The sequence below is a fragment of the Oryzias latipes genome, chromosome 14 (assembly GCF_053564925.1).
Source record: "Oryzias latipes strain Hd-rR chromosome 14, Olatipes_Hd-rR_3.1".
In the NCBI taxonomy this organism is placed as follows: Eukaryota; Metazoa; Chordata; class Actinopteri; order Beloniformes; family Adrianichthyidae; genus Oryzias; species Oryzias latipes.
Window position 1 is genome coordinate 1,617,641 of NC_136250.1, and position 26,849 is coordinate 1,644,489.

The window sequence follows — 26,849 nt, forward strand, 5'->3', positions numbered from 1 at the left end:
TATATATATATATATATATATATATATATATAATTTAAATAATTATACAAACGTGGATTCCCCGTGTCTGAAACTTTCTTTTCTTAATGTGAAACTTTTACGGGGTTATGGATAAATAAAGCTAAATAAAATGGCACTACCGACATAAAACTGGTCTTTTCTAAATAATTTTATATATATATATATATATATACATAATTTAAATAATTATACAAACGTGGATTCCCCCTGTCTGAAACTTTCTTTTCTTAATGTGAAACATTGGAGAGTCACCTTCAATTTCTTCAATTGGCTCTTTCCTCCCCCTATAAAAATTGTAAATCGTTAGCTTTTTAGCTTTGGGCAACTAACTTGGCAGAGTAGGCGCTTTAAGTCACGGGACCAAGACGAATGGCGGTTAACAGAATCTGGGAGTTTTTTCAAAACAGAACTACCTCCAGGATCAGAAAGTAAAAAAAAAGGAAAAAATCGATCATATTTATTCGCTATTTCTGTCTGTGGCTCGGTATCAAGTACTGGTAGCGGTCCGTGGCCCAGGGGTTGGGGACCACTATTAATTTTAAAGGACACCTAACAATGTTGTCCATAACATCAAGCTGCAACACAGCAGTTGCAGTTGTAGTAAACACAGAAGAAAATTCATTAGCAGATAGTGCATTCTCTTCTCTAACCTCCAACGCCGCATAATTCCATAGGTTAGTTGAGTCTTAATTATTTTTAATTGGTCGACCAAAGGAAATGGAGGCATGATTAAGCAAATTTAGTGAGGTGGTGCCCCGCCCTGATAAGCATCTGACAGTTTGCATATCGGCAAAGAACCGGGGGGGGCTTTGTTTTGCAATTTCACTTGAATTGTGACACAAAAACAGCACGGCATTTAATAATGCAATAGATTTACAAGTTAATTTAAAATTAATTTAAAACAAACCATCTATTGAAATGACATTTTTAATACTGAATTGTATATTGCAAAATGCAGTGTCATTTGAATTATGACATCAGAAATCCATGACAATTTAAATGCAATTAATTTTGTTTACATATAATATTAAAACGGTCATATTGAATTGTAAATCTTAATATTGAATTCTAAATTGCAAAATGTATTTTCACATTCCAAGCCTGAATTGCAGACTGAATTGTCATTTGAGAATTGCTTATTACTTTGAATTTCCAAGCACAACTGTATATTCATGGCTGCCACCTGCATTAATAACCATCTTTAGAAAGAGAGTTTTTCTTTTAGCTACATACTCAGGGCACACACTCTTTCACTCACATTCAGAGAAACTGAATAAATATGCAAACATCACAACGCACATGGTATGTGCAGTCAGAAGACGTCTGTGATTGACTGTTTAGTTTTTCATTAAAGAAATGTGATGGTCCTGCTTGCAAAGGTTTGCTGCTGCTGTAAATGAAGGGATTTACTCTGAGGGAAAAATGTTCTCAGAGTGCTTTGTAATCTCAGAGCCTCCAAATAGGTGCTGATGTCCAGCAGAGGACGCTATCTCCAACAGCCATTTAGTTATGGCATTTAGTAGAAGGCGTCTTCTTGTCTTGGTTCTTGAAACAGATTTTAAAAGTGAAATGCCACATTGGCTCCAGAGTGAAATGAAGTGTTCTTGTGAACAAAAAGACTACAGCCCTTTATCTGGTAACTCAGATGCCACAGTAATACATTCCCTTAAACAGCTGTTTTCGCACACCTTCTTGTACAAAGCTTGGCAGATCTTTAATACATGTTGTCATTGTCCTGTGCAGCATTTCAAAATGTCTTGTTTTCCTGACAGCATGCAACAAATGTTCAAACAGGCTAATAATGGTCTAAAAAATCTGACAACAATCTCATCAACTCTTTAGTTTCTGTGCAATTCAAGTCATGAAAAACAGAACTATGGAGTACAAAAGTGTGCTGTTACCCACAAAAAGATTCCAACAGCATTAACTCAACATACTTAACTAAAATGTGTCTACAGTCATGAGGGTTAAGACAAATGTTTCTGACAGGTTCCACAGATAAGTCTCTGAAGACCTTGAATGGCCTTAAATGCTAAAGATTTGCAGAACATTGGAGTCGTTCTACAAGAATGGGCTGTGAAGCTGACAGCTAAGGTCAAAGATCATGTAGCCCTTAGTCCAGTTCCTCTGTGGGCCCCAAGCTTAGATCTCTCCTCCCTCTTTCCCTGGACAGTTGCCTTCCCCTGTCATGATCCTCTCTTCCATCCTCTTCATCTTCCTCATCATCTACTCCATCCTCTTCTTCTTCTTCTTCTTCCTCCTCCTCCTCCTCATCCTCTGTGCCGTCCATGGAGTCGTCAGCACCAAGCATGGCTTGCTGTATGGCCAGAGTGGCTGAGTCTGAGGACAGCGACTGGAGGCTGTCCATGCTGAGTGGGTCTGTGTGACACATTACAAATGTTTAACTGTCAGCATCCATCCTCACCGACATGCAGTTTCTGTTTAGGTGATACATGAATTATTTGTGAAAAAAGTTGTTAGGGAGTTATTGAAATAGTACGACGGAGATTTAGGGCCACCAAAAAAAAAAAGAGTCAAATTACGAGAAAAAAACTCTTACATTTACGAGATTAATGTGGAAGTGAGCATCAGAGCAGCAGGTGAAGGCCGTGCAGCAGCAGAGCAGACCAACTAAACTCAGGTAAGCTGAATATTTATTGATAACGTTCCAAATGTTTGGAAGCTCATTAGTTTGATTTACTATTTATTAATGTTTCATTTATTAATGGGTGTCTTGCAGCTTGTCATGGTTTGGGTTTCTTTTGTCTTGGTTTTTGATTTATTTCTTGTTCTGTCATGTTTGGTTCTGTTTCCTGTTTAATTTTGAAAGGTGTTCTGTTTGGTCATGTTCCTGAGTTTTACTTCCTTGTCCCCATCTGCCCTGATCCTGTTCACCTGTGTCTTGTCTGCCCCGTCTGTATTTAAGTCTCGTCTCTCCCTAACGTCTTCTTGTCATAGCGTCATTTATTTCTTGGATGTTTCCATGTTTCATGCCACGCCACACTAAGTCTAGTTTTGTTTTTGTTCTCCTGCTCGGCAGCGCCTTTTGTTTGCAATAAACCCTCTTGCCCTGAAACCGTTTGCCTCCTGCCTCTGCGTCTGGATCCTACCTGCTCTCAAGCCCCCCTCACCCTGACACAGCTGTCCACCTGAATCCTTTCTTCCTCCACCAAAAACCAGCTCTCTACGTCTGTGTGACGCTTCCGTCTGAGGAGAAGCACTTCTTAGCATTTTCAACGTTCTAGTGCTAATATAACAGACTATTTTCATTCCTCTTTATAGTTTTATGTTGAAACGGGACGTTTCATCTGGAGGAGTGGGCGTATGTAACACTGTTTACTTCTGCATTTGTGTTCGGATGACAGGTTCATGACATAAGGTGACAGATGAACTTCAGGTTATGTGAATAAAAAGGAGAATCAAGGCTGCAGTTGTCCTTTACACCCAAATGTGTCTCTGAGCTCCTTATCATGTGAAACTCCGCTTTACTGACACCGAACCCCGGAAAGCTGGCTACACTGAAAATAATCTCATTTTAAGTCACCAAAAGGTTCAGAATCTCTTTGTTTTTTAAACCTTTCCAGAAATAAAGCTTCACAAAAGGCTCCACACATTTCATCTTCAAGCTAGGCTCCGATAAACAGAAAACTTTGGTGTTTTTTCCTCGTTAATCTATGACTTTCTTTCTCGTAAATGTTCAACTTAAAAGTCGTAAATTTAGAAAAAAGTGTTTTTTTGTAAACTGGCCCTAAAAGTGACATCTCAGCTCTAAAAAACTAGGATGCTTAAAAAAAGGACAATTGAAAACAGAAAACAATCTAATCATGTAATTCTTTTTTAAATAAACACCGTGCATTATAAGTTTACACTGGCTATAACCATTTCCTTAAAAATGTTCCTGCTGGAACGTCGGTTAACCAATAATGATTATGGAAAACACTGACAAAGAGGGTCAGACCCTCAGCAATGATTGAAACAACATGGGTGGTTCTAGTGCAACAGCTTTGCAGGTGGCCTGTCTTTAGTTCAGACTTGAAGCATTTGGAGCCTCATTAGATGTGCTGGAAGATCTGCAACAGCCAACTGTTTTAGTTTATGACTTTTGAAAAATTGAAATATATGTTAAAACATTCTAAATCTGGAATCTATAATCCACCCTGGCTATGAAAAAAAAGACAAAGGCTTCCTGATTGAGAGGAGAAGGCTGCCCTCAAGATATTCTAGTGAGATAAAAAAAAAAAAAAACAAGACCGCTGTTTAGATTCATGTGGGAAATATTAATTTTTTTGAATGATGTATTCTGTTAATTTACGTGATTATTTATTTTTATAAGTAAATAACCAAACATGTTCTTTGCCCAGAAGGCAATATGACAGAAAGCAGTTAGGCTGTCCTTGACCTAACATGCATGTTTCTGAACTGTGGGATGTTATTTGTGTCAGGCAGCCGTCCTTACCGCCGTTATGTTGACAGGATGAGAGTGTATGGAGTGATATTTCTGCCACCATGTTGCACACAAAACTTTCTAAGTTTTTTGCTCAAAATTTTTTTTTTTTCCTCAATTTCTTTTTTTTGCTTTCAAAAACGTTTTTTGCGTTTGCAAAACACATTTTTCGCGTGCGTTGTGTCAAATCTCGCTTTTGTCTTATCTTTGATTTTGCTGACTACTTTGAGCGCGACTTAGCGTGATATGACTGCCACTGGCATCGCCAAAAAGAAATTCGCATGCGTTGTGTGTCATCTCACTTTTTTCCTATCTTTGCTAAGTTAAGTTTCGGTTTGATGTGACAAGCTGCCATCAAACAGCTGCTGATTGGTCCAGATTCTAACCAATCAAGTGTCTGTGTCTCATATTGACGGTATTCCGAGGCAGACATTGACTTTGGACTTTGTGTCGGTTCTGTTCGTACGGGATTCTGCCGTTTTCACCCACTCTGGCCCGTTTGTCTCAGAGTAAAACCCAGAAGGAACAGCAAGCAGCTAAAATCACAGAATTTAGTATTTATTCATGTCTGTGTAGAAACAAACGTGTTTAAAACGTCTGCAGCAAAAAAAAAACAAAAAAAAAAAACGTCCGAGCTCCGACTCCATCCAGCCGGAAGAAGTTAAACTTTTTAAGATTTGTATCTGAACTTTTGTTTTATTTTAATAAATAATTGTTGCAATATTAAAATAAAATAGCATTTTTGATGACTAATATTTTTAAACTTTGGACAAACACACAAGTTCTAAAAGATGAGACACTGGTGAAAATTTACATAAAAGTTAAAAATGCTTCTTCTGATAAATGCATTGAGTCTCCTGTGGTGAGTTTTCACAGATCAAACAGACCTGTTGATGTAATGTCAGCAGATAAACTTTACAGTTTCAGCAGATCCTCAGCCATAAATTCACAAATCTGACTTCATAAAAATGAACGAATGCTAAAAAAAAAAAGTATGAATTATTATGAATTATTTAAAAAATGAAAACGTCTTCATCCAAAAATGAGCGTCAAAAGAGCTGGTTCAGCCTCTGAGCCTCGGCAGCAGACACTATGTTAGATTCATATGGCAATGTGATTGGTTAGAATCTGGACCAATCAGCAGCTGTTTGATGGCAGCTTGGTCACGTCAAACCGAAACTTAACTTAGCAAAGATTGGAAAAAAGTGAGATGACACACAACGCATGCAAATTTCTTTTTGGCGATGCCAGTGGCAGTCATGTCACGCTAAGTCACGCTCAAAGTAGTCAGCAAAATCAAAGATAAGACAAAACCGAGATTTGACACAACGCACGTAAAAAAACGTGTTTTGCAAACGCAAAACACGTTTTTGAAAGCAAAAAAAAAAAGAATTTGAGCACAAAAAAATTATTGAGCAAAAAACTTAGAAAGTTTTGTGTTCAACTTAGAAAGTTTTGTATGCAACATGGTGGCAGAAACATCACTCCATAAGAGTGAGCTGTGTCTTCTCGTGGTAACGTTTTAAACTTAAAACACGATAAAGTTTTTCAAATGTTGTCTCCTGCTCCTTGGCAATGAGAAGAAAAAGATGACCTGCGCTTTTACTGTATTTCTTTGGTAACTGACTTACTTTCTGAATTGTTTCCCATTTGGGATCTGTGGCTTTGCAGAACTCCAGCAACGATGGAGTCAGGCCAGAAGCGTTGTGTTGGACGATGCTGCGACTTCATTTTCTTAGCTTTGGGAGCTGGGTCTGGGTTACTGGCATCCAACATGGGCTGGAGGATACGCCGGCGGGCGTTAATGAACCTACAAAACATGAAGATGAAGGACACAACCTCACAGATTAGAACTGTCATGAATATTTAGGCAACGCTCATATAATACAGAAAGAGAGTTTACTAAGGAAATAAACAGTATTCTCAGAATGAACAGATTTAAAAAAAATACATTTTCAAACATTTATGTCAAAAATTGAGAATTTCAAGAGCTGTTAATTAGATTACATTTACTACAATATTGTTATCTTAATCCTAAAATTGCATTATTTTTTCCAGAAATCATTTCAGTCATCTCTGATAATAAATGACACATCCTGGTTTGGGGGAAAAGCTTTTCATTGTCAGCAGTACGGCAAATGTTAAAATGTGGGAGGAGCTGTCAGTTTTTCTTTATCAAGGTTGTCCAAACAGAAGAAAAGCTGAACATGCTGCCTTGATCTCAGTGAGCTGTAAAAAATTTTCTGTGATGTAACATGATGCTACAATAGGATGCTGTATCAGCTTTGGTAGGAATGCGCAGCAGAGCATCTTAACAGCATGTACGCAGGAACAACCACAAGATGGCATCACAGTATCATAAAAAAAAATGAGAGTTCAACATTCCACAGCATATATGTCTGCTCTGGAAAAATCATGATTTTCCCTTCTTTGCTTGTGTCAGCATTTTACTTGAGCTGAGCAAAACAGTTCATCTGTAACACATATAGGTTCTCCTCAAATAATAACAGAATGGTCAACCCTATGGCTTCTTACCAGTTGTTCACTTGCAAAAGGGTGAGACTTGTTTGTGCTGCTATCTGTCTCTTCTCATCCTCTGTTGGGTATGGATGCTGGAACAAACAGACCATGTTATTTTGCTCTATCTTTGATACATCACATAAAAAGGTCTGAGCTTTTTTCTGTCCCACCATGAGATGCTGGAAGAGCCAAGAGCGCATGATATTTGTGGCATGTTTGGGCAGCACCCCCCTTTTGTTCTTGGACTTCTTGTCTTCACTGTCCAACAGGGATGTCAGATCCATGTTCACCTTTATAAATACATAAAGAGTGTAAATAGTGAGAGATCAAAAAGCAGAAGGTTTCTAGTAGTTATTGTTGCTATGGAAACAACAGGGAGGCTACTGATTGCAGTTTTCTTTCCTGTGGTGCATACCATCTGAAATGTCGCCATGGCAACTGACTTTATATTATAATGTTAAAATACATTTTCTTGTATAAATTGGATTTAGGAGAGCAGCAGATTAAACCAGATGTTTGCATTTCAGAGTTAAATTAAATTGCTAGAAGTTAATGGAAAACTTGCGCAATATGTAGTTTTATGAACAACCATTTCTGGGATATGTACTAATTTTACAAGGACCGGTAGAACTTGTTAAATTCTAGTACGTTAGATTACAAATATTAGACTCATGGTTAGATTTAGGGATAATGTGTGAATTAAATTTTGGTCCGGGTTGCACGTCAACGGCTAAGCTTAATTTTCATTGCTTAGGGTTATGTTTAAGGATCAGAGTTGATGGACATGGACCGTCTGCAGGTGAAATATTGGCAAACCTGTATGTACCCCAAACAGATGGCCCAGACACTTTTCAGCTTGTAGACGCTAGGTGAACCCGTAGTGCAAATATGTTTATCAAGCACATTTTTTGCTACAGTATGTGACAGGTGACAGGTTGTAGTGAACACTTACACAATACGTCCGGGTAAAGTAGGTGAGACACAGACACCCCCCCCCACACACACACACACACCACCACCACAACCCAGTGCACTAGTGCTGTTCAGGTGATAAGTATGCTTCTTCTGCGCTCCTTGTGTGCAGCTGGACTGTTACAAAAAAGGTAATTAGATAGTCAGAGCGTAGTTTGTGTTGACATCCTACAATCACATCCCAGCCCATGCATGCAGCCTTTGTGCACGGTCAGTAAGGAGCCAGGATGTGGACCTTACTAACTGAAGTGTAAGGACCGGATGACATGATTAATTGTACATCATGAGTTTTTGTAACTCATGAGTTTTTGTAGCTAACACATATGTATGCTTACCACACGCAAGACAATATCTGGCTGTATGAGCCTCAAGAGAACTGCAAGACACAAGTTTTACTCTCTGTGACCCTCATCAGCCCTGAACAACCCAAAAGCCCGCAGCCCCCATAACGGGTGAGTGAGGCCTTACATTGCATTTCCCAAGGCGCTTACTTACTTACTGAATGGATAGCATTAACTTGCTCTACTTCCTGCCTGATGTAATAAAACTGAGATATTTGTACAAACGCTGCAGCACATTAAGTGGGTGGACCAGGTTTCTGGCACTTTTTTTGTAATCATTGATTGTTTGTTTTGTCTTGACCTTGTTTCACTTCCGTAATCCACTCCATGAAAATGTACCCATAAAAACTGGTATTTTGAAATAATTTGACTCATGTTGCATTGGCATCATATACGGAAGCTGAAAACGGCCAATCCAACGTTTTTTTGTGACCCTTTTCTCGTAATACCAGCATCTACTATTTCATCATCATGAGAAAACAACTTTCTGGTGATACTGTAGCGTCCCTCTCTCCCTTTTCCGGACAAAGATGCCGAGATGTAATCTGTTCATCTCTTTCTTTTGTGGTTATTATAGGCTATAACCAACGCCGAACCGCTAAACCAACAGCTCTCAACATTAGCAAAAGGAACGCTCCACAAAAGTTGTTTTTTTAGTGAATTTACTTTTTAATTTTTTTTTCTCATTTTTCATGCTCAATCCACAGCAAAACAAAGCCGTTTGTTAGAGAAAATGTTGAACATCAGAACTGATCAATTTCTAATTGATCAGTTTAACCCTTGTTCTATCTTAGATGACCCCCCCCTTCCATTGACGTGTTCTCCCTACCATGACAAAGGTGGATAAAGGTGGAAAGATTTCATGTAATCCATAGACACCAGTGAAGATCACAAATCATTGAAGAAAAAAGGTTCAGAGCACTGTCTAGTGGTTCTAGATGACCCAACTCCCAATGTTAAAGTGCCTAGGATAGCACAAGGGTTACACTCTCAGACTCCGTCTCACTAAAGTATACCACTCTCTCTTTTTTTCACCATGTGTTTCCATGGTGACTCTGGAAATTGGCGATCCATTGAGAATGTCTTTATGTACCTGCTGTGCACGTGCATTAACCCAGGGTTACCAAGTGGAGCGTAATTACTCTAACTCATATCCGGTCTTTTGGAACCGACATACCCAGAGTAAGCAAGTTCAGGCGGATTTAAACATGTTTTCTGGAATACATCCCCCCCCCCCCCGTGTCAGACCATGAAACAAGAGGACAGAGTCTTTCTGGCATCGGTGTCATTTTTTGCAGTACATGTCCCATGATGCACTGTGTTAAAGTGACAGCGTACAATGAGTCTTCCCTGTTAAACGTCTTAAACCACAACGAACACACATTAAACAGTTTATAAATCTTCTTGATGAAATCAGAGGTCAACAGTTTAGTTCTCCTTCCAGGTTTGTGTTTCTTAACAGCCAAACATCCCAGAGTTTGGTCCAAGTCATCTTTACAACTGAAACACTTTTCTAATAACGTCTGGATTATTTTAGATGTTAAACTTAAGAAGAAGTAATAACAACATTTAAGAAACAGGATTAAGGTGAAGTGGACAACAGACACAATTAAACTACCGTAATTTCCGGACTATAAGCCGCTACTTTTTTCCTGCGCTTACAGCCCTGCGGCTTATTCAGTGACGCGGCTAATTTATGGATTTAATTAGTGGCCGCCATGTACGTACTTTCGAACTCAGTGAATAGTTTGTATTCTAGCACAAGGCATTTATATTCAACACACCTCTAAGCAGCCAAACAGCATGGACTTGACTTCAGGTCTTAGACACTTCAGTCATGGTTCAACAAAATGAAACACGCATGCCCGGCCGCATCCCAGAATCCTTTGGTGCCATTAGACCCAACGTGCATGTGATCGCCGCTACAATATGATGAAGCTTTCAAGTTAAAAGCAATCGTTAAAAGCAGCGTAAAAAAGTCCACCGTCACCAACGGGTTTGGAAAAGCCGGTTTGCTGCGTGACGGAGAGAACAGCGCATGGAGTGAATTTTCACTCCATTTACGGTTTCTAAGGAAACCGTAAAAGCGGAATTTTGCTTTGAAAAACTCACAGCCTCCGTGTGAGCTGGAGACATCTTCTCCTGCTGATTTCGCTGCGGGGCCGATGGCAGTCTGAAGGCTCCCACACGTAACAACGCATCCGCCCCTCATACGTACAGTATTAAGTCCGATTGCTTTGCACAGAAACGATTTGCTCCATCCACCGGCGCAACGGGGACGAAGTGCTCCTCCTTGAAGCCGCCCTGGCCAGAGCTGTCGGAGTAGATAGGAAGGGGAGACAAGGAGCGCGCGGGGCGGGAGCGGAGCGCAGAGGCTTCTGAATTCTGACGCACGCGCCGCACTGAGGCGCGCGTATCGCGCTGAGGCGCGCACTTTTCAGTCGCCGCTGCTGTATTTTACCGTTGTGTTTTCTAACCAGTCCTGTTACTCCCATAACGCTGCCGCGACACAAGCGGAAGGAGAGCTTTACCCGTTCACCCCTCCATGCACTGCTGATACTTGGTCATTCTTAAACACGTACAACAGAATGGCGAGCCGAGCATTGGCCTCGCCTTTAGCCCCTAAGACTCATGGGAAATGTGGAATCGCGGATGTAAATTTCCTCATCATAACTGAGGGATGTAATGTTGATTATATGGTTACTGTTTGTAATTTTATGTATGATACCTAGATTGTCAATAAGTAAAAAAAAAATGAAATAAAAACACCATAACTGAGGAACTTGTGAACAGAATATAGGTCCATGCTGTTTGACGGATGTCGATACACTCAAATACGTGAGCCAGAGGCAAAACTGGCACCACCCACAATGTGCTAATAAATTGCACTCACTCTGGGATGCTGGCCGTGATCTGTCAGGATGACAATATCGCCTAACACATGCGCGGCTTGTACTCTGACGCGGCTTGTGTATGTATAAAACTAATTAAACATGTGAAAATGAGTAATGGGTAATCGGGTGCGCTTTGTAGTCCGGACTTTGTAGTCCGGAATTTATGGTAAATACTTTTATAAAACATTTTTATACACAATGATACCACGCACATTATGTAACCCTTGTGCTATCCCAGGGATTTTAACTCTGGGAGTGGGTCATCTAGACCCACTAGACAGTGCTCTGAACCTTTTTCTTCAATGATTTGTGATCTTCACTGGTGTCCATGGATTACATGAAATCTTTCCACCTTTATCCACCTTTGTCATGGTAGGGAGAACACCTCAATGTAAGGGGGGGGGGGGGGGTCATCTAAGATAGCCTAAGTTAATTGGAGAATTTGAAAGAAAAAAAGTTGATTGAATGGTACTGGTAGAATTATGTGACTACTCCTTTAACTCTAGAGAAGACCCGTGTATTGTTTTTGAACATGCCACACTGTTTTCTAGGACCATCTCTCTTTCTGTATAGTCATTGGAGTTCTGCTTTCCTGCTGTTTGTAGATAATTGTGAGATAATATGAAACCAAGTGCTGGGCAAAACTGATCTATGTGAGATTCATTGTTCCTTTCATGCATAAAAACTCTAAAACAAGCAAAGGAAATTCTTGCTTTACATTCACAATAACAGCCAAAAGGACAATGAAAGCCATCTAAACATTATTGGGATAAACAATGTCAATTTAGAGTGGCAGCAGGGGGTTGCAACCAGACAGAGGCAATGAAAAGAAACCTTGCCAAGTGGAGGTAGTGGGCAATGGTGCAGTGGGTCTGCTGTGAGATGTAAGGAGTGAAACAGTGTGGGGTAAAAGCACAGGGAGGGATCATAACGGCTGGCTAATAGCTCACGGCACGCATGACATTACCTGTGAGTTCTGAATCTGGATAGTTCCTGTCGGTAGCGCCTGCGTTAACACTGGCCCTTGTGATGTCACCATGGCAACTGACTGGTACAGGGTCCCACCTGAGGAGATAATTTGCTGCCGTGAGTATCAAGTGGCCTCATCCACTATTAGAAGCCCAAACCTCACAATTCCACTGAAGGTGCACCAACTACTCGATAGCCAATTAATAAGACTCAAAGCCCCTCTAATGTTGACTAACCCTGATAAAACAAGAAAAAAGAGAAATGTCTTTCTGCTCCTGCCTTAACTAGCCTTGATCAAGGCCCTTATACCAAACATTAAAGCTTACAGTGTGTAGAGATCAAAGGTATTGATTTATTTTGGTGTAACAGGGATTTCCAGAGGCCATTTGACATTTGGTAGTACACACTTTGTACAATAAAAGTAAGCAGTAGGTCAGGCACACAAACAGGCCCGCTCAGGTCCTCAAGTCTTAACTGTAATCAAAAACAAGCTCATAACATTTAATCTTTTCGTCCCTGGTTTGATCCTAAATGGAAACATTTTTTTTCTATGAGGTAACTGTGAACTAGCTGTACTTGTTTATGGTCTTCCTAAGAAAATGTTAATACATTTAAAAAAATGTAAATGTTGTTGCAGCATCCTTTGGAAAACTCAGTGCCTTATTTCAGTAGCAAAAATTGTGAGATAATGTTATAAGCTGGTAAACGTTTAAGGCAAAGAAATCCTCTGTAAACAAGAGACTGAACATTGTAATGAGCATGCTAGGCTGAACTGTAACAGTGCTTCTCATTGAAATCCTTGCTGAAGCTTTATTTTATAAAGCTAACATTCATAGCCAGTGGCGCAAAAAGTGGGTATGCAGAATATGCGTCACAAAGGGGCGCCGGCCAAAGGGGGCACCCCCGCCGCAGCCGCTCCCCCCTCCCTCGGGTCTTGAACAGAGCGCCATCCAGCACGTGTCCGCAAGAACGTGCTGGATGGCGCTCTTGCAGAGACGCGCTCTGTTTGTTTTTATTTGAACTGTGTGATTGTCTGATGACAGGATTAAATGGAAAGGGAAAAGAAAAAAAACAATGTAGGCTCAAAACAGAAAACACAAAAGGGACGAAGATGTGGTGTGAATGAAGAAAAGTTTCTTTAAACGGTTGAGAGACAGCAGGTACGTTATAGCAGTGTTGAGAAACAGCCCATAGGAAAAATCTGTTGCTCATGTTGCTTGATCTCGTCTCTTGAGATCAGTTTGAGCGTCTCATATTCGTATCATTCTGTGATCATTTGCTTCTGAACTCTTGCTCCTAAGGGTCCCTTAGGAGCAAGAGTTCAGCTATAATGAGAAAAGACATCACTGAGACAAATGAGGTTGAGTTGAGACAACTGTTAGAGCAATAATTAAGAAGTGGGAGAGACGAATCTAAGACGCTCATGAGACAAATCTGAGAAGAACGAGTCCTAAAAGAGATCTCATCATTGTCTGTCTGATGTCTCTTTCATGTCTTAATCATTTCTCTTGAATGTCTTACCAAAGCCGTTAATGAGAAGGATATTTGAGAAAGAAAAGAGAATTTAGTTTTATAGCAGTGGTCGCCAATCCTGGTCCTCAAGGGCCACCATCCTGTAGGGTTTAGATGTTTCTTTGCTCCCCAGATGTGAATCAACAGGTGATTAACCACCTCCTGCAGAACTTGAAGAGGCAATTCAACCACTGCAGCAGATCTGTTGGAGCAGGAAAACAGCTAAAACATCCAGAACAGTGACCTTCAAGGACCAGGATGGGAGACCACTGATATACAGTAACAGTAAAAACAAAACTAAAAATGTAAATGCTTTACACTTTATTTGGGCAGCACCATCATCAGTACAGCATTTGAATTGTGGTAGCAGTATTACACACTTTTTAAAATATTAAATGCATTAAGTACATGAACCGTGGCGTACTCAATCTGGTTGACACGCTGGTCATGAATACTTCCAGATTTTAAACAACACACTGAAAAAAACAACATTATAAAAACATAAACATAAAAACATTCTCTGAAACTTGCAGACTATCAAATCCATGAACCAATTTGAAAACCAAATTAAGATAAAAAATAAGAAAAAAGATGGAAGGGAAACCAGTCCGCATACTGTAGATCATAGCAGTGGCCTTAGAACCTGCTCTGCCCTACATTTGTTGACAACGGCTTTCTTGAGCTTGGCCTCTTCAATTTGTTCCCAACCAGGTAGAGTGGCACATCTTAGGCATCAGCTGTAAGACAAGAACATTAAAATCTGGCATGAGTAGATTGATAATAGACAGCACATAACAAACAAAGATAACACTTCAATGTTATCGTTATCCTTTTTAAAATGTAATAATTACTTATACAGCCAAAGCCACCGCGAGTAGCCCAGACTGCAGTACTGGCGGAGCTAGCTTAAAACACCTTTAGCACTGAGTTGAGAGTTGGAGGAAAGAAATCGCAAGCTTACCGTGCAAACTTCAAAGATTTTACTTGAATCCTTTCCAGACAAGCAAAAAAAATGTTGGAGATTCATCCCACGGATAGTAAAAACGCAGAAAAAATACGACAAACGCTCGTCAAAGGTCTCTCGTTCTCTGCACTTCTCCCGCTTGCAGATTCCGGCCCGTTGGTGACGTCAACCACTGAGTTTTCCCTCCCACTGTGATCAACCAATCAGAAATCTGTGTCAAGTGAGGCTGTGATACAGTTTAAAATTCAAATCGCGTTACTCCAGGCTTCTGTTTGTTCAATATGATGCAGACTAAGATCAAGAAAAAAGAAAATATTTTCAGCTTGTAAGGCTGCATGAAGGGGGATTTTTAAAGACAAAGATAAATTAACTCAAACTGAACCCCATAAATCTGTACCACCCTAAAGTTGATTAATTTATTTGATTATTTTTATTTATGTATTTTATTTGTTTGTTTCAAATGTACAATCTATTTTTGTTCACTTTAAGGTGATCCAAATTTGATCCCTAATGTCCTTTACTTAGTTCAGACATCAATGTGTTAAACTTTTATACCCACCAACATATAAGTGTGCGTATACAGTAATCCCCCCGTATTCGCGGGGGTTACGTTCCCCCCCGCGAATAACGAAAAATCCGCGAATAATTGACCCTGTTTTAAAACTCCCAGAGCCAGAGCCTCTGCAGAGTCAGAACCTTTTTCTGCCGTTTGGGTTCATTTCCAGAAGCTGGAGATCCTGCAGGGCTTTTATTGGCTTTTATTAACCTTGTCAGAATGGTAACAGCTCGAACAAAAATAGCGCAGCATCATTAACCCAACATACTGTTATGGTTAGGGGTTTTCTTTTATTTGGTTTTGTGTTGTTGTGTTTTGTACTTATGTTTTGTCTGCTTTGTGCTTCTGCAGGGTGGCCTGGGGCAGGAGGCGTGGCCTTCTAGACTGGTGTCTCTGCACACCTGCACCCAATCTACACTGTCCTTTAAAAGCCTCTCCCTGGCTCTTCCAACCTGCCAGGTTATTTTCCTCTCCATGTGGCCTCGCCCTTGTTCCTGTGAACGCTGTCTGTGGCCTAGCCTCCTGCCTTCACCCCCAGTCTGCCTCCTTTGGTTTTATTCCTGTGGTGAAGCAAATAAATGTCATTTATCTGACACATCAAGTCTGACTCTGCTCTGGGATCCGTCTACACGCCGTGACAGAATAACCTGGCCACAATGGATCCCGCGGAGCTAGACAAAGTGAAGCAAGCCATCACATCCCAAGGGGCTCTCGTGGGACAACATGACCGAGCTCTTCAGGAGATCATGTCTTCTCTTCAACATCTCTCCACCGGAGTAAACCGGCTCGGCGGTCGTCTGGACGAGGTCTCCTCCCAACTCACATCTCTAAAGTCTTCAGACCATGCTCCTTCCATGGACCTCAACCCAGCTCCGAGTCCAGTTCCTCCTCCGGTTCCTGCCTCACAGCTCCGTGAGCCCTTCATCCCCACTCCGAGCAGGTTTTCAGGAGAACCAGGACTCTGCAAACCGTTTCTCCACCAGTGCAGGCTTGTGTTTGAGCAGCAGCCCTTCTCTTATTCGTCCGACAGAGCAAGAGTGGCTTTCATAATGAGTTTGCTTTCAGGGAAAGCGTCCGCCTGGGCTGTAGTGCTGTCTGGCGGAAACTCCCCGCTCTGTGAATCCCTGCCGCTGTTCACCGCAGAAATGCTGCGCGTTTTTGATCATCCCCTGGAGGGGAAAAAGACGAGTAACCGCCTGCTCGCCCTACGCCAAGGTTCTGGTCCAGTGTCGGCTTACTCCATCGACTTCCGGATTCTGGCTGCAGAGTGTGGGTGGGACGGGTGGGAGCGCTCACAGGAATCTTCTACCGCGGCCTCAGGGAGGACATTAAAGATGAACTGGCGGCTCGCGACGAAACGTCAAGTCTGGAGGAGTTGATTTCCCTCTCCACCAGACTGGACAACCAACTTCGGGAGAGACGCAGGGAAAGAGCAGGAGGAACGCCATACTCAAGCCGCTTCTCTCCGCCTGAGCTACGTCACCAGCCCGTGAGTCCCCCGGCTGCGGCTCAGAGGGCGGCCACGCCCACCTCAGCACCAATCCAGCTGGTCAGCAGTGAAGAGCCCATGCAGCTCGGCAGGACTCGGCTCTCGGCTGAGGAACGTCAACGCCGTTTCCACCAGGGGCTCTGCATCTACTGTGGCCTGTCCGGCCATCTCAGGCGTAGCTGTCCCGCGCGGCCAAAAGACCAGGCTCATCAGGCTCAGGAGGGGCACTGGTGAGCCGAACCCCTGTTGACCCCTCCTCCCGGCGCCTCCTCCTTGAAGGTACTGTTTCTTTTGTTTCAACCACAGTAGAGATCCATGCTTTAATGGACTCTGGTGCGGATGACAACTTCATCGACTCTCAGTTTGTTTCTCAGTCCAAGATCCCTACAGAACCACTCCCTAGGCCTAGGAGAGTTTATGCTTTGGACGGTAGACTATTGGCCTGTGTTACTCATCGTACTCTCCCTGTGTCTCTGCTGGTTTCTGGAAATCACAGAGAACTGATCTGTTTTAATGTGGTTCCCTCTACGTCAGCTCAGCTCGTGTTAGGTCTACCTTGGTTGAAGTTGCATAACCCACACATAGATTGGTCATCACAATCTATTGTAAACTGGAGCCTGTTTTGCCATTCTCATTGCCTGCATGCTGCTGTGCCGCCTGTTGCCTGTTCGCACACGCCCCCTAGGCCTGTAGACCTTTCTTTAGTTCCACCAGAATATCATGACCTCAAAGATGTCTTTTCAAAAGACCACGCTAAGTCTCTGCCTCCCCATAGACCATATGACTGTGAGATTGAGCTGATTTCTGGAGTTCCACTTCCCTCTAGCAAGTTGTATAACCTCTCTAAACCAGAAAGTGAAGAGACTTATATTACAGAGAGCCTGGCAGCTGGTCTCATTCGCCCCTCTTCCTCTCCAGTAGCGGCTGGATTTTTCTTTGTTGAGAAAAAGGACAGAACCCTCCGCCCTTGCATCGATTACAGAGGTTTAAACGCTATCACTGTTAAGAACAAGTAATCTCTTCCACTCATGGACTCTGCCTTCAGCTCTCTACAGACCGCCACAGTTTTCACTAAACTAGACCTCCGAAGCGCCTATCACTTGGTGAGGATAAAGGAAGGAGATGAGTGGAAGACGGCATTCAACACCCCCCTCGGACATTTTGAATACACTGTGATGCCCTTTGGACTTACCAATGCTCCTGCGGTATTTCAGTGTCTCATTAACGATGTGCTGCGTGACATGTTGAATAGATTTGTGTTTGTTTATTTAGATGACATTTTGATTTTTTCACAGACTCCTGCAGAGCACGTTCAACATGTCAGACATGTCCTTCAGTGGTTGTTAACCAATAGGCTCTATGTCAAGGGGGAGAAATGTGTTTCTCATGTTTCCACTATCAGTTTTCTTGGTTTTGTTATTAAAAGGGGGGGGCAACTCAAGCCAGACCCTGCTAAGATTAAAGCAGTGGCGGACTGGCCTAGACCCACTAACAGAAAGCAACTCCAGAGGTTCTTGGGGTTTGCTAATTTTTACCGTAGGTTTATCCGAAATTATAGTTCAGTGGCCTCCCCCCTCACCAGACTCACCTCTGTAAAAGAACAGTTCTCCTGGTCCAAGGAAGCCGATTTGGCTTTTCAAAGACTGAAACATCTTTTCTGTTCTGCACCTGTGTTGTCTCACCCTGATCCTACGGCTCAATTTGTGGTAGAAGTGGATGCATCAGAGTCTGGGGTTGGCGCTGTCCTTTCCCAGCGGTCGTCCTCTGATCAAAAGATGCACCCCTGCGCTTTCTACTCTCGGCAGCTCTCACCAGCAGAAAGAAATTACGACGTGGGAAACCGGGAGCTGTTGGCGGTGGTGCTGGCCTTGACCGAATGGCGACATTGGTTGGAGGGTGCATCTCAACCGTTCCTGGTATGGACTGACCATAAAAACCCGTCGTACCTCCGTTCTGCTAAACCCACACCAGGCTCGTTGGTCCCTTTTCCTGGGATGCTTCAATTTCACCCTCACCTACCGCCCCGGTTCACGTAACGTGAAACCAGACGCTCTATCCAGTCAGTCCGACAACCCGGCTTTAGACCCGACATCTCAGGATACGATACTACCCCACTCCTGTGTGATCGGTGCCGCTGTCTGGGAGGTGGAGCATGCTGTCCAGAGAGCCCAGGTGAACGGCCCTTCTCCTCCTGAGTGTCCCCCTGGACTTCTGTTTGTTCCTCCATCAACTCGTTCGTCAGTGTTGCAGTGGGGTCACTGCTCTAAGGTGGCCTGCCATCCTGGTATTCACCGCACCCTAACTCTACTGCGGCAGCGCTTCTGGTGGCCTTCCATGGCCTCGAACACCCGGGAGTTCGTCCAGGCCTGCACTATATGTGCTTGTGGAAAGGCCTCCCACCGTGCACCTGCGGGTCTCCTGCGACCGCTTCCTGTACCGCACCGGCCCTCGTCCCATATTTCTCTGGATTTCGTTACAGGCCTTCCACCCCTCTGAAGGTAACACTACCAATTTGACCATCGCTGATCAGTTCTCCAAGTCTGTCCACTTCGTGCCTCTCCAAGCTTCCTTCCGCCTTAGAGACTGCCCACCTCCTCGTCCAGCACGTGTTCAGGTTACACGGCCTCCCCCAGGACATCGTGTCGAAAAGTGGCCCCCAGTTCACTTCCAGGGTGTGGAACGCCTTCTGCCGAGCGATTGGAGCTACAGCGAGTCTCTCCTCGGGTTACCATCCCCAGACCAATGGACAAACGGAGCGTGCTAACCAGGACCTGGAGGCGGTTCTACGCTGTGTGACTGCCAGTCACCCTGCATCCTGGTCCACTTTCCTGCCCTGGGTCGAATACTCCCACAACACCTTCTGCAACGGGTGTATCTCCCTTCATGGCTTCTGCTGGCTATCAGCCTCCCCTGTTCCCCTCCAGGAGAGTGCGGTGGCTGTCCCGTCTGTCCAGGACCACCTCAGGAGGGCCCGTCGGGTTTGGCGTGAGGTCCGGGCGGCCCTCTCCCGGACTGCTTCGCGGAACCGTGCACTGGCGGACCGCCATAGGGTTCCTCCGGACTACGTACGGGGGCAAAAGGTCTGGCTGTCGACCCGGGACATCCCGCTGCAGTGTGAGTCTAGGAAACTCTCTCCTCGCTTCATTGGCCCTTTTGTGATTGACCGTGTCATCAATCCCTCTGTCGTCCGCCTGAAATTGCCTCCCTCCCTGAACGTTCATCCGTCCTTTCATGTGTCTCTCCTGAAGCCTGTGTCCTCCAGCTCTCTTAGCCCTCCGACCGAGCCCCCTCCTCCCGCCCGGGTCGTGGATGGCGGTCCGGCTTTTGCTGTCCGTCGCCTTTTGGAGTCCGGCGGCAGGGTCGTGGCCTGCAATTTTTGGTGGACTGGGTGGGTTATGGTCCTGAGGAGCGTTCTTGGGTGCCCCGCTCTTTCATCCTGGACCCTGCCCTTATTTCTGACTTTTATGCTAGCCGTTCGGCTGGGTCTGGTTGCCCGCCGGGGGGCGTGCCTTGAGGGGGGAGCCCTGTTATGGTTAGGGGTTTTCTTTTATTTGGTTTTGTGTTGCTGTGTTTTGTACTTATGTTTTGTCTGCTTTGTGCTTCTGCAGGGTGGCCTGGGGCAGGAGGCGTGGCCTTCTAGACTGGTGTCTCTGCACACCTGCACCCAATCTACACTGTCCTTTAAAAGCCTCTCCCTGGCTCTTCCAACCTGCCAGGTTATTTTCCTCTCCATGTGGCCTCGCCCTTGTTCCTGTGAACGCTGTCCGTGGCCTAGCCTCCTGCCTTCACCCCCAGTCTGCCTCCTTTGGTTTTGTTCCTGTGGTGAAGCAAATAAACGTCATTTATCTGACACATTAAGTCTGACTCTGCCCTGGGATCCATCTACACGCCGTGACACATACATTCTTGTTCATTCATGTTTATCTAACCAGTCAAAAGAAAAGTTTATTAAATCGACACTGCAACGTTGTCTTGAAATTTCATGTTTTTTAAAAAGTTTCAAAAATATGTCTTTTGAGGACATGACCGTCTAAATGATTAAACTTCTTTTCTCTTGAAATTGTAATTGAGTTATATAAATGTGTAAGCAATAAACAACTTTTTTAAGTTGAACATAAAATAAATAAATATTATTTTCTAGAGATGAACTGTAATGGTGTCATCATGAGACTCATTTTAGGTCTTGTACTACTCTCATTTTTCTTTTTGCTGAGACAATTAAAAAAAAAAAGGCTAAAACAAGATCTAAATTATTGAGCAACGAGAGACAGAACCATTGATGTCTTTCACTGAGACATAACTGAGATAGGAATTTGAAGTAAGGATATCAAATTGAGACATACTTGAGCGCAACATAATATGGCTCATTTTTCTCTTAATTGAGATCTGGAGAAGAGACAGTTGTGAGAGAATTTTGAGATCTCAAACAGTGCTCATTGTGAGACTTATTTCTCAGGAGAAATGTTTGAGAAGAATGAGAAAAGCAGTTTAGTCTCAAACAGTTCTCATTTATGTCTAGGAGACGTAAATGTGACAGAAACGAGATCTCATCTTCAGTTTTGCTTTGCTATGGGAGGCTTGGACTTATTCAGGCTAAAGTAGGGACTTCAAAGGGTGGCACTGCCCATGCCGTCTGCTCATGTTTGCTTCACCATTGAAAAACGTGGTCTTCGCATTGGAGAATCAACGGTGTTAAACTATGCGTTGCGGTGCTTACTGGGATAGCTTATACTTTGATTTCCAATCGAAAAATGGTAAAGTGGACTTAGTGGACATTTGTGACCCAACGACAACTTTCTCACGACTTTGGTTCACTTTCACAGCTTCGTGACAGGTACAAGACAAATAAGGTCCCCAAAACCACCCCCTAAACATTAAGGAAAGTTGACGAAACACGCGGCATTCGTCGTTGCAGACCCGAGTCTTACATATCTCATCATGATGAACAATGTAAATAAGCGTGGTTAGGAGTGGTCACGGGTTCAAGCCCTTAAAACGGCATAATAAACTGCAGCCAGACCACCAACATTTATCTGTGGACCATAGAAATGTGTGCCTTGTGTTCCCTAGCTAAATCTATTATGGTAAAATGGTCACTAGTGTCTTGCTGCTGTACTGAGCAGGACTTACAGTATCAATAATCATGAAGACAAAAAAAAGGAGCTTGTTTGTTCTGATTTTGTTTCAGATAGACATAAATAATTTCTTTACCTAGATGTACCAAACACTGAAAAAGTTTTTATCCTTTGACTGAAACAGCACTAAATGATGACAAAAGCTGCTCCTGTGGGCAGAAGGGAGAAGCATGTGTGATGGTGGGTTAGATGGTGTTTTTTTTTTTTTATATTGTTAAAAGTTTGGATAATTATTATGTTTTAAATGACTATTTAGTTTACAGCATTTTGCTTTTAATATCACTTTGGCTGAATGACATTCTGGATTTTAGTTGAACATTTGGAGATGTTTAACAACAATAAATAAATATATGCTATTCTGTCCCACCACTAACTGATATCCAACACAAATATAATTTAAAATTCAAAATGTTTCCATTTTTACATATAGTTTAGTCTCTGTATTCTTTTAAAATCTTCCCAACACAAAGTTAATGTCACACAGATGTGAGGATGGAGAGAAAGACGAGAAGAGAGAAAAAGAATCAGGACAGACGGAGGAAAGAAACAGGTTGGTCTGATGGTGGACGTTCAGGGCAAAGCCAGTTCAGACCAAGTCAGTCATTTTCAAATAGTATTCTTAATTAAAAAAAAACATGCATTAGCAAGATGTTTAACTTATTTAAAACATGAAATTATTGTTGCTTGGACATTTGATTTAGTGGAGAAGAACACAGACCAGAGGTGAAGGAGACAGACATGAGGTTGGTGCATCTGATATTAACCCTTGTGCTATCTTAGATGGACCCCCCCCCCCCCCCCTTACATTGACGTGTTCTTCCTACCATGACAAAGGTGGATGAAGGTGGAAAGATTTCATGTAATCCATGGACACCAGTGAATATCACAAATCATTGAAGAAAAAAGGTTCAGAGCACTGTCTAGTGGGTCTAGATGACCCAACTCCCAATGTTAAAGTGCCTAGGATAGCACAAGGGTTAAAGAGAGCAGAGATGACTTCAGGTAGGAATAATTAAACTATTAAAGTCACAAAAACCTAGATGCTCATTCTGGTTTAATCTTCAGCTGTACACCTGTTTACCTATTTTGGGAAAACAAGTGCAGAGACACATGACAAGTCAGTCCCAACAGAGACAAATGAGGAGAGAGGTTCTGATGATGATGATGATTAAGAGAAAGAGAGACGATCAACTGATGATGAAGAGAGAGAAGAACAGAGAGGTACAGACCCGTGTATTGTTTTTGAACATGCCACACTGTTTTCTAGGACCATCTCTCTTTCTGTATAGTCACTGGAGTTCTGCTTTCCTGCTGTTTGTAGATAATTGTGAGATAATATGAAACCAAGTGCTGGGCAAAACTGATCTATGTGAGATTCATTGTTCCTTTCATGCATTAAAGGAAATTCTTGCTTTGCATTCACAATAACAGCCAAAAGGACAATGAAAGCCATCTAAACATTATTGGTGTGGATGTTTAGATAGCCTTAGGAGGGGTGGATGGGACGTTATATTATGTGCATTTATGTGTGTGTGTGTGTCTGTGTGTGTGTGTGTGTGTGTGTGGGAGGTTAATGTGTCTGCATACCACTATGCAATTAGGTAGTTGCGCCCCTGTTCATAGCTCCAGCACAAACTTTAAAACGTTTCTGTTGTCAGGGCATTTTAACACACGTGTATGCAGTCCCATGTCTACCTGACACCACTGGTGAATTGATGGCCGTCATGGCAATGTTGCTCTGCTGCAGACCCTCTGGCACCACAATCCCTGAAGGGTTTGCAGAGCTGGAGACAGAGGTCATGGATGGAGAGGAGGTCGGAATTAGTTCCTGGAGATAATAAAAGAAACACCATTGGACAACTATTTCGATTTTATTTTTTTAATTCCTACTCAAAAGCTTAACTTTTCTGTTACATGTAGGCTAACATGTGATGATGGTAGCTGGGGAAGGTGTATGTTTTTAAAATGTGTTCGTGACTGACCTGCTGTAAACTGAGACTGGTGTGGGACGGAGAATAGGGACCTCCAAAGTCATTACGGAGAAGGTTGTCGCTGTGCATCTTGGTTTTGAGGCAAGTGATGTAGCGATTGCAGAAATCCTTGCAGAGTTCATTGACCTTCTCCAACTCCAACAAGTGGATCCTTAACACCTGGATGGCCTTTACCATCTGACAGAAATCAAGAGCCATGTCAGAACATCTGTCATGTTGGCTTAGCTCAGAAATTTCCACGTGGTCACAGACTCAGAGATAGGATAAACTCTGTACTGATATAGAGTTTTGTTTTGCATGAAAGAAAGTCTCATTTTAAACAGATTAGAAATTAAAGTTCAAAGATTGATTTTACTAACACTGTTTCCTTTTTTTATCCAAAATATGAGCTTTTAGATATTTCAGTTCACATATGTGATATTTCACAGTTTCACCTGTTAAAGGGGCAGATTTCTGTCATCCAGAAACTGAAAACATTTCTGCTCTTCAGCCAACTGTGTGAGCTGCTCCACAGTGCTGAGTTTGTCATAACATTGGGCAGTAAATGAGCCCAAATTATTATTGAGATTTTTTTTATATAAAACATAGCTTATTACTAAAAGAAGTCATATTAGTGGGGCAATAAGGACTTTGTGCTGTAAGAAAAACCACAAGTAATTCTCTTTTATCCAAATACTCTTAATTAAGAGTCAGTTCAAATTGTGAGGATTTGACTGCACTTCTGCTAAGGTGTCCTTCTGGTCAATATTTTACTGCATATGAACATTAACTTGACCAATGACATTCAGTTCAGGGTGCCCACCACCACCAACAACCTAAACTGAACTGTTGCAAAAGTCTTCAATGTCACAAGCGAAGGTCAACAAAACAGCCCAAAAGTGCTTGTCAGAGGAGAAAATGAATCAAGCTGTAGCTTTACTACCCTGCAAACTGCCTAGAACCCTCTTTGGGGAGGGATGCTGACACACAGTGCCTCATAAAACTCAAATGCATAGACTTGATTGACCATTCGACACGGTCTTTCCAAGGCATCATAGTAAAAACTGCAGTTTTGAAAACTCTTTCCTGTCTTTGGCAGCAACAGAACACAGAAGAAAGTGGCAGTCCATGCATCTGATGCACACTTAAAGCTGCTAGTAACAGCAAGGCATTGAATGAAAATGTAAATTTACTATGTCTATTGTGTGAAGCCTAATTTTTTAAATCATTTATATAACTGTTATAACACAAGAGAAGATTAGCTATTTCCCCCTTTTTGTGACGTTTGCCATATTGTTCTAAAAGGTAAAATAAATAGTTTTTAATAAAGCACCCTTCACATTTTATTCATCTTGTTGACCAATGTCTCTAAAGTTCCCATTCCAAAAGGGAATAAAAAAATATTTTTAAAAAAGGAAAGTTAAATTAAATTCATTTAGCCATTCTATATTCCTTTGTTTTCCTTCACCTACAGAAAAAGTGGACTAATACAGCCTATATTCCAAGTTACACAAGTTCAATCAATCACCGTTTTAACAGAACTGCTGGCTCACCAAATTGTCCAGCTCTGGGTCTTCACTGAAAAAAGGTTTGTGCTCTTGCTCCTGCTGGTGGACAAAGTTTTCGATGTCTACGTCAAAGCTGGCTGAGGTGATGCATTCGGATCCCTGTGTAGCCTGCTCGCACTTCTCAAAGAGAAGCCCCAACAGGGGGAATAATGGATGTCTGAGGAGAAACAGAAAGTACCAGCACTGGTTTCAAGAGGTTCTCATGTTTATGCAAATACACCTTGTAAGCATTTCTTTTATCAAATATCCCTTCAACATTGGAAGATTAGTCCTATTTCCTTTCTCTTCTGAGGAAACCAGTACTTGTTTTTTAGGACATTACTTTGAACCCACGTTAGAGTCCCGACAAGGCCTGGTATTGATATCTGTGCTGATTTGCATAAGCACCATAAAGAAAAAGATAGAGCGCATTGGGGGCTGGAGTTCATTTCTTTCCAGGTACTCTCTTCAGGGGGGCGCATATCGCAGTCATCATCACTCCAAAGAACCTCTGTTCTTCTGAATGAAAGAGCTTACCAACTCTTTGGCTAACCATCACTAACTGACACAATAAACCCTTGTAGTTCTGTGTTGTGGTCAGCGGTGTTGAATGATTCACTACTGTCAGCAGCAACAGGAAGCTTATTTTACAGCTAATGCATTTTTATTATTATGAGATCCTCTTTAGCAGGGGGGTCAAACTCATTTTCACAGAGGGCCACATCAGCATAGCAGTTGTCCTCAGAGGGCCAGAAATAACTTATACATGTAACTAAATGTAATAAAAAGTAAAAGTAACTACTCCTTAATGTAAAAAACTCAGTATTTATTCATTATAACTTTTTAAAGTGATAATTACAGTTGCATAGAAAACTTATGTTTGCTTGTTATTCTAGCATAAATCCTTTTAAATATTGTCTGCTTATTAAAACACATATAGCTCCATTAACCAAGGATCAAACTGTCCAAGTGAATAAAGGAAAATAACATAAAACTGAGCTGAAGAACATGTATGACACGTGTAACATTTGACAAAAAAAGGCTGCACACAGCTTCGCATCCAACTGATGGTTTGAATGCAACAATTTGTCTGCATACACACATAAAACCTGCAAACATTGAATAATTACAACAGCAGCTACACATTATTAATATGCAATCAACAAAAAAAAATATCTTATGAGATAAAAAACTTTTATGCTCTCACGGGCCATATAGAAGGACATGACGGGCCACATTTGGCCGTGGACTTTGAGTTTGACACATGTGCTCTACATCAAGACTGGGTATCTTCACACTGATTCTTATCTTTAAATGTGTAACTAAATGCTATTGTATTCCTTTATTGTTTTTAAGAAAATTCTTGTTTATTTAATTCAATAATTGGTATTCTTAAATGTTCTGTCCGAAGGTAAAAGACAAGAACACACGTTGTACTCAGTTTTTGCTACGTTTTTGGAAAACAATGTTTCTGTGGGTTTGTTTTACACATTTGGTGCCAAAATTGTGGAGGGA

General features: G+C 42.2%; 1 protein-coding gene across 3 annotated transcripts in view; it reads right to left on the reverse strand.

Moving 5' to 3' along the window:
- Positions 1–932: 932 nt before the first annotated feature.
- LOC101163134 (pbx/knotted 1 homeobox 2) overlaps positions 933–26,849 on the reverse strand; it is a 107,152-nt gene continuing 81,235 nt past the window's right edge. For all 3 annotated transcript variants that reach the window (XM_078931062.1, XM_023962256.2, XM_078931061.1), the window contains 8 exons: positions 25,341–25,512; positions 23,800–23,985; positions 23,513–23,645; positions 12,160–12,257; positions 7,156–7,275; positions 7,001–7,077; positions 6,097–6,275; positions 933–2,400 (listed from right to left, as the gene is read on the reverse strand). In XM_078931062.1, the coding sequence (XP_078787188.1) occupies positions 2,135–2,400; positions 6,097–6,275; positions 7,001–7,077; positions 7,156–7,275; positions 12,160–12,257; positions 23,513–23,645; positions 23,800–23,985; positions 25,341–25,512 (1,231 nt within the window). In that variant the 3' untranslated portion in view covers positions 933–2,134. The remainder of the gene's footprint in view (positions 2,401–6,096; positions 6,276–7,000; positions 7,078–7,155; positions 7,276–12,159; positions 12,258–23,512; positions 23,646–23,799; positions 23,986–25,340; positions 25,513–26,849) is intronic.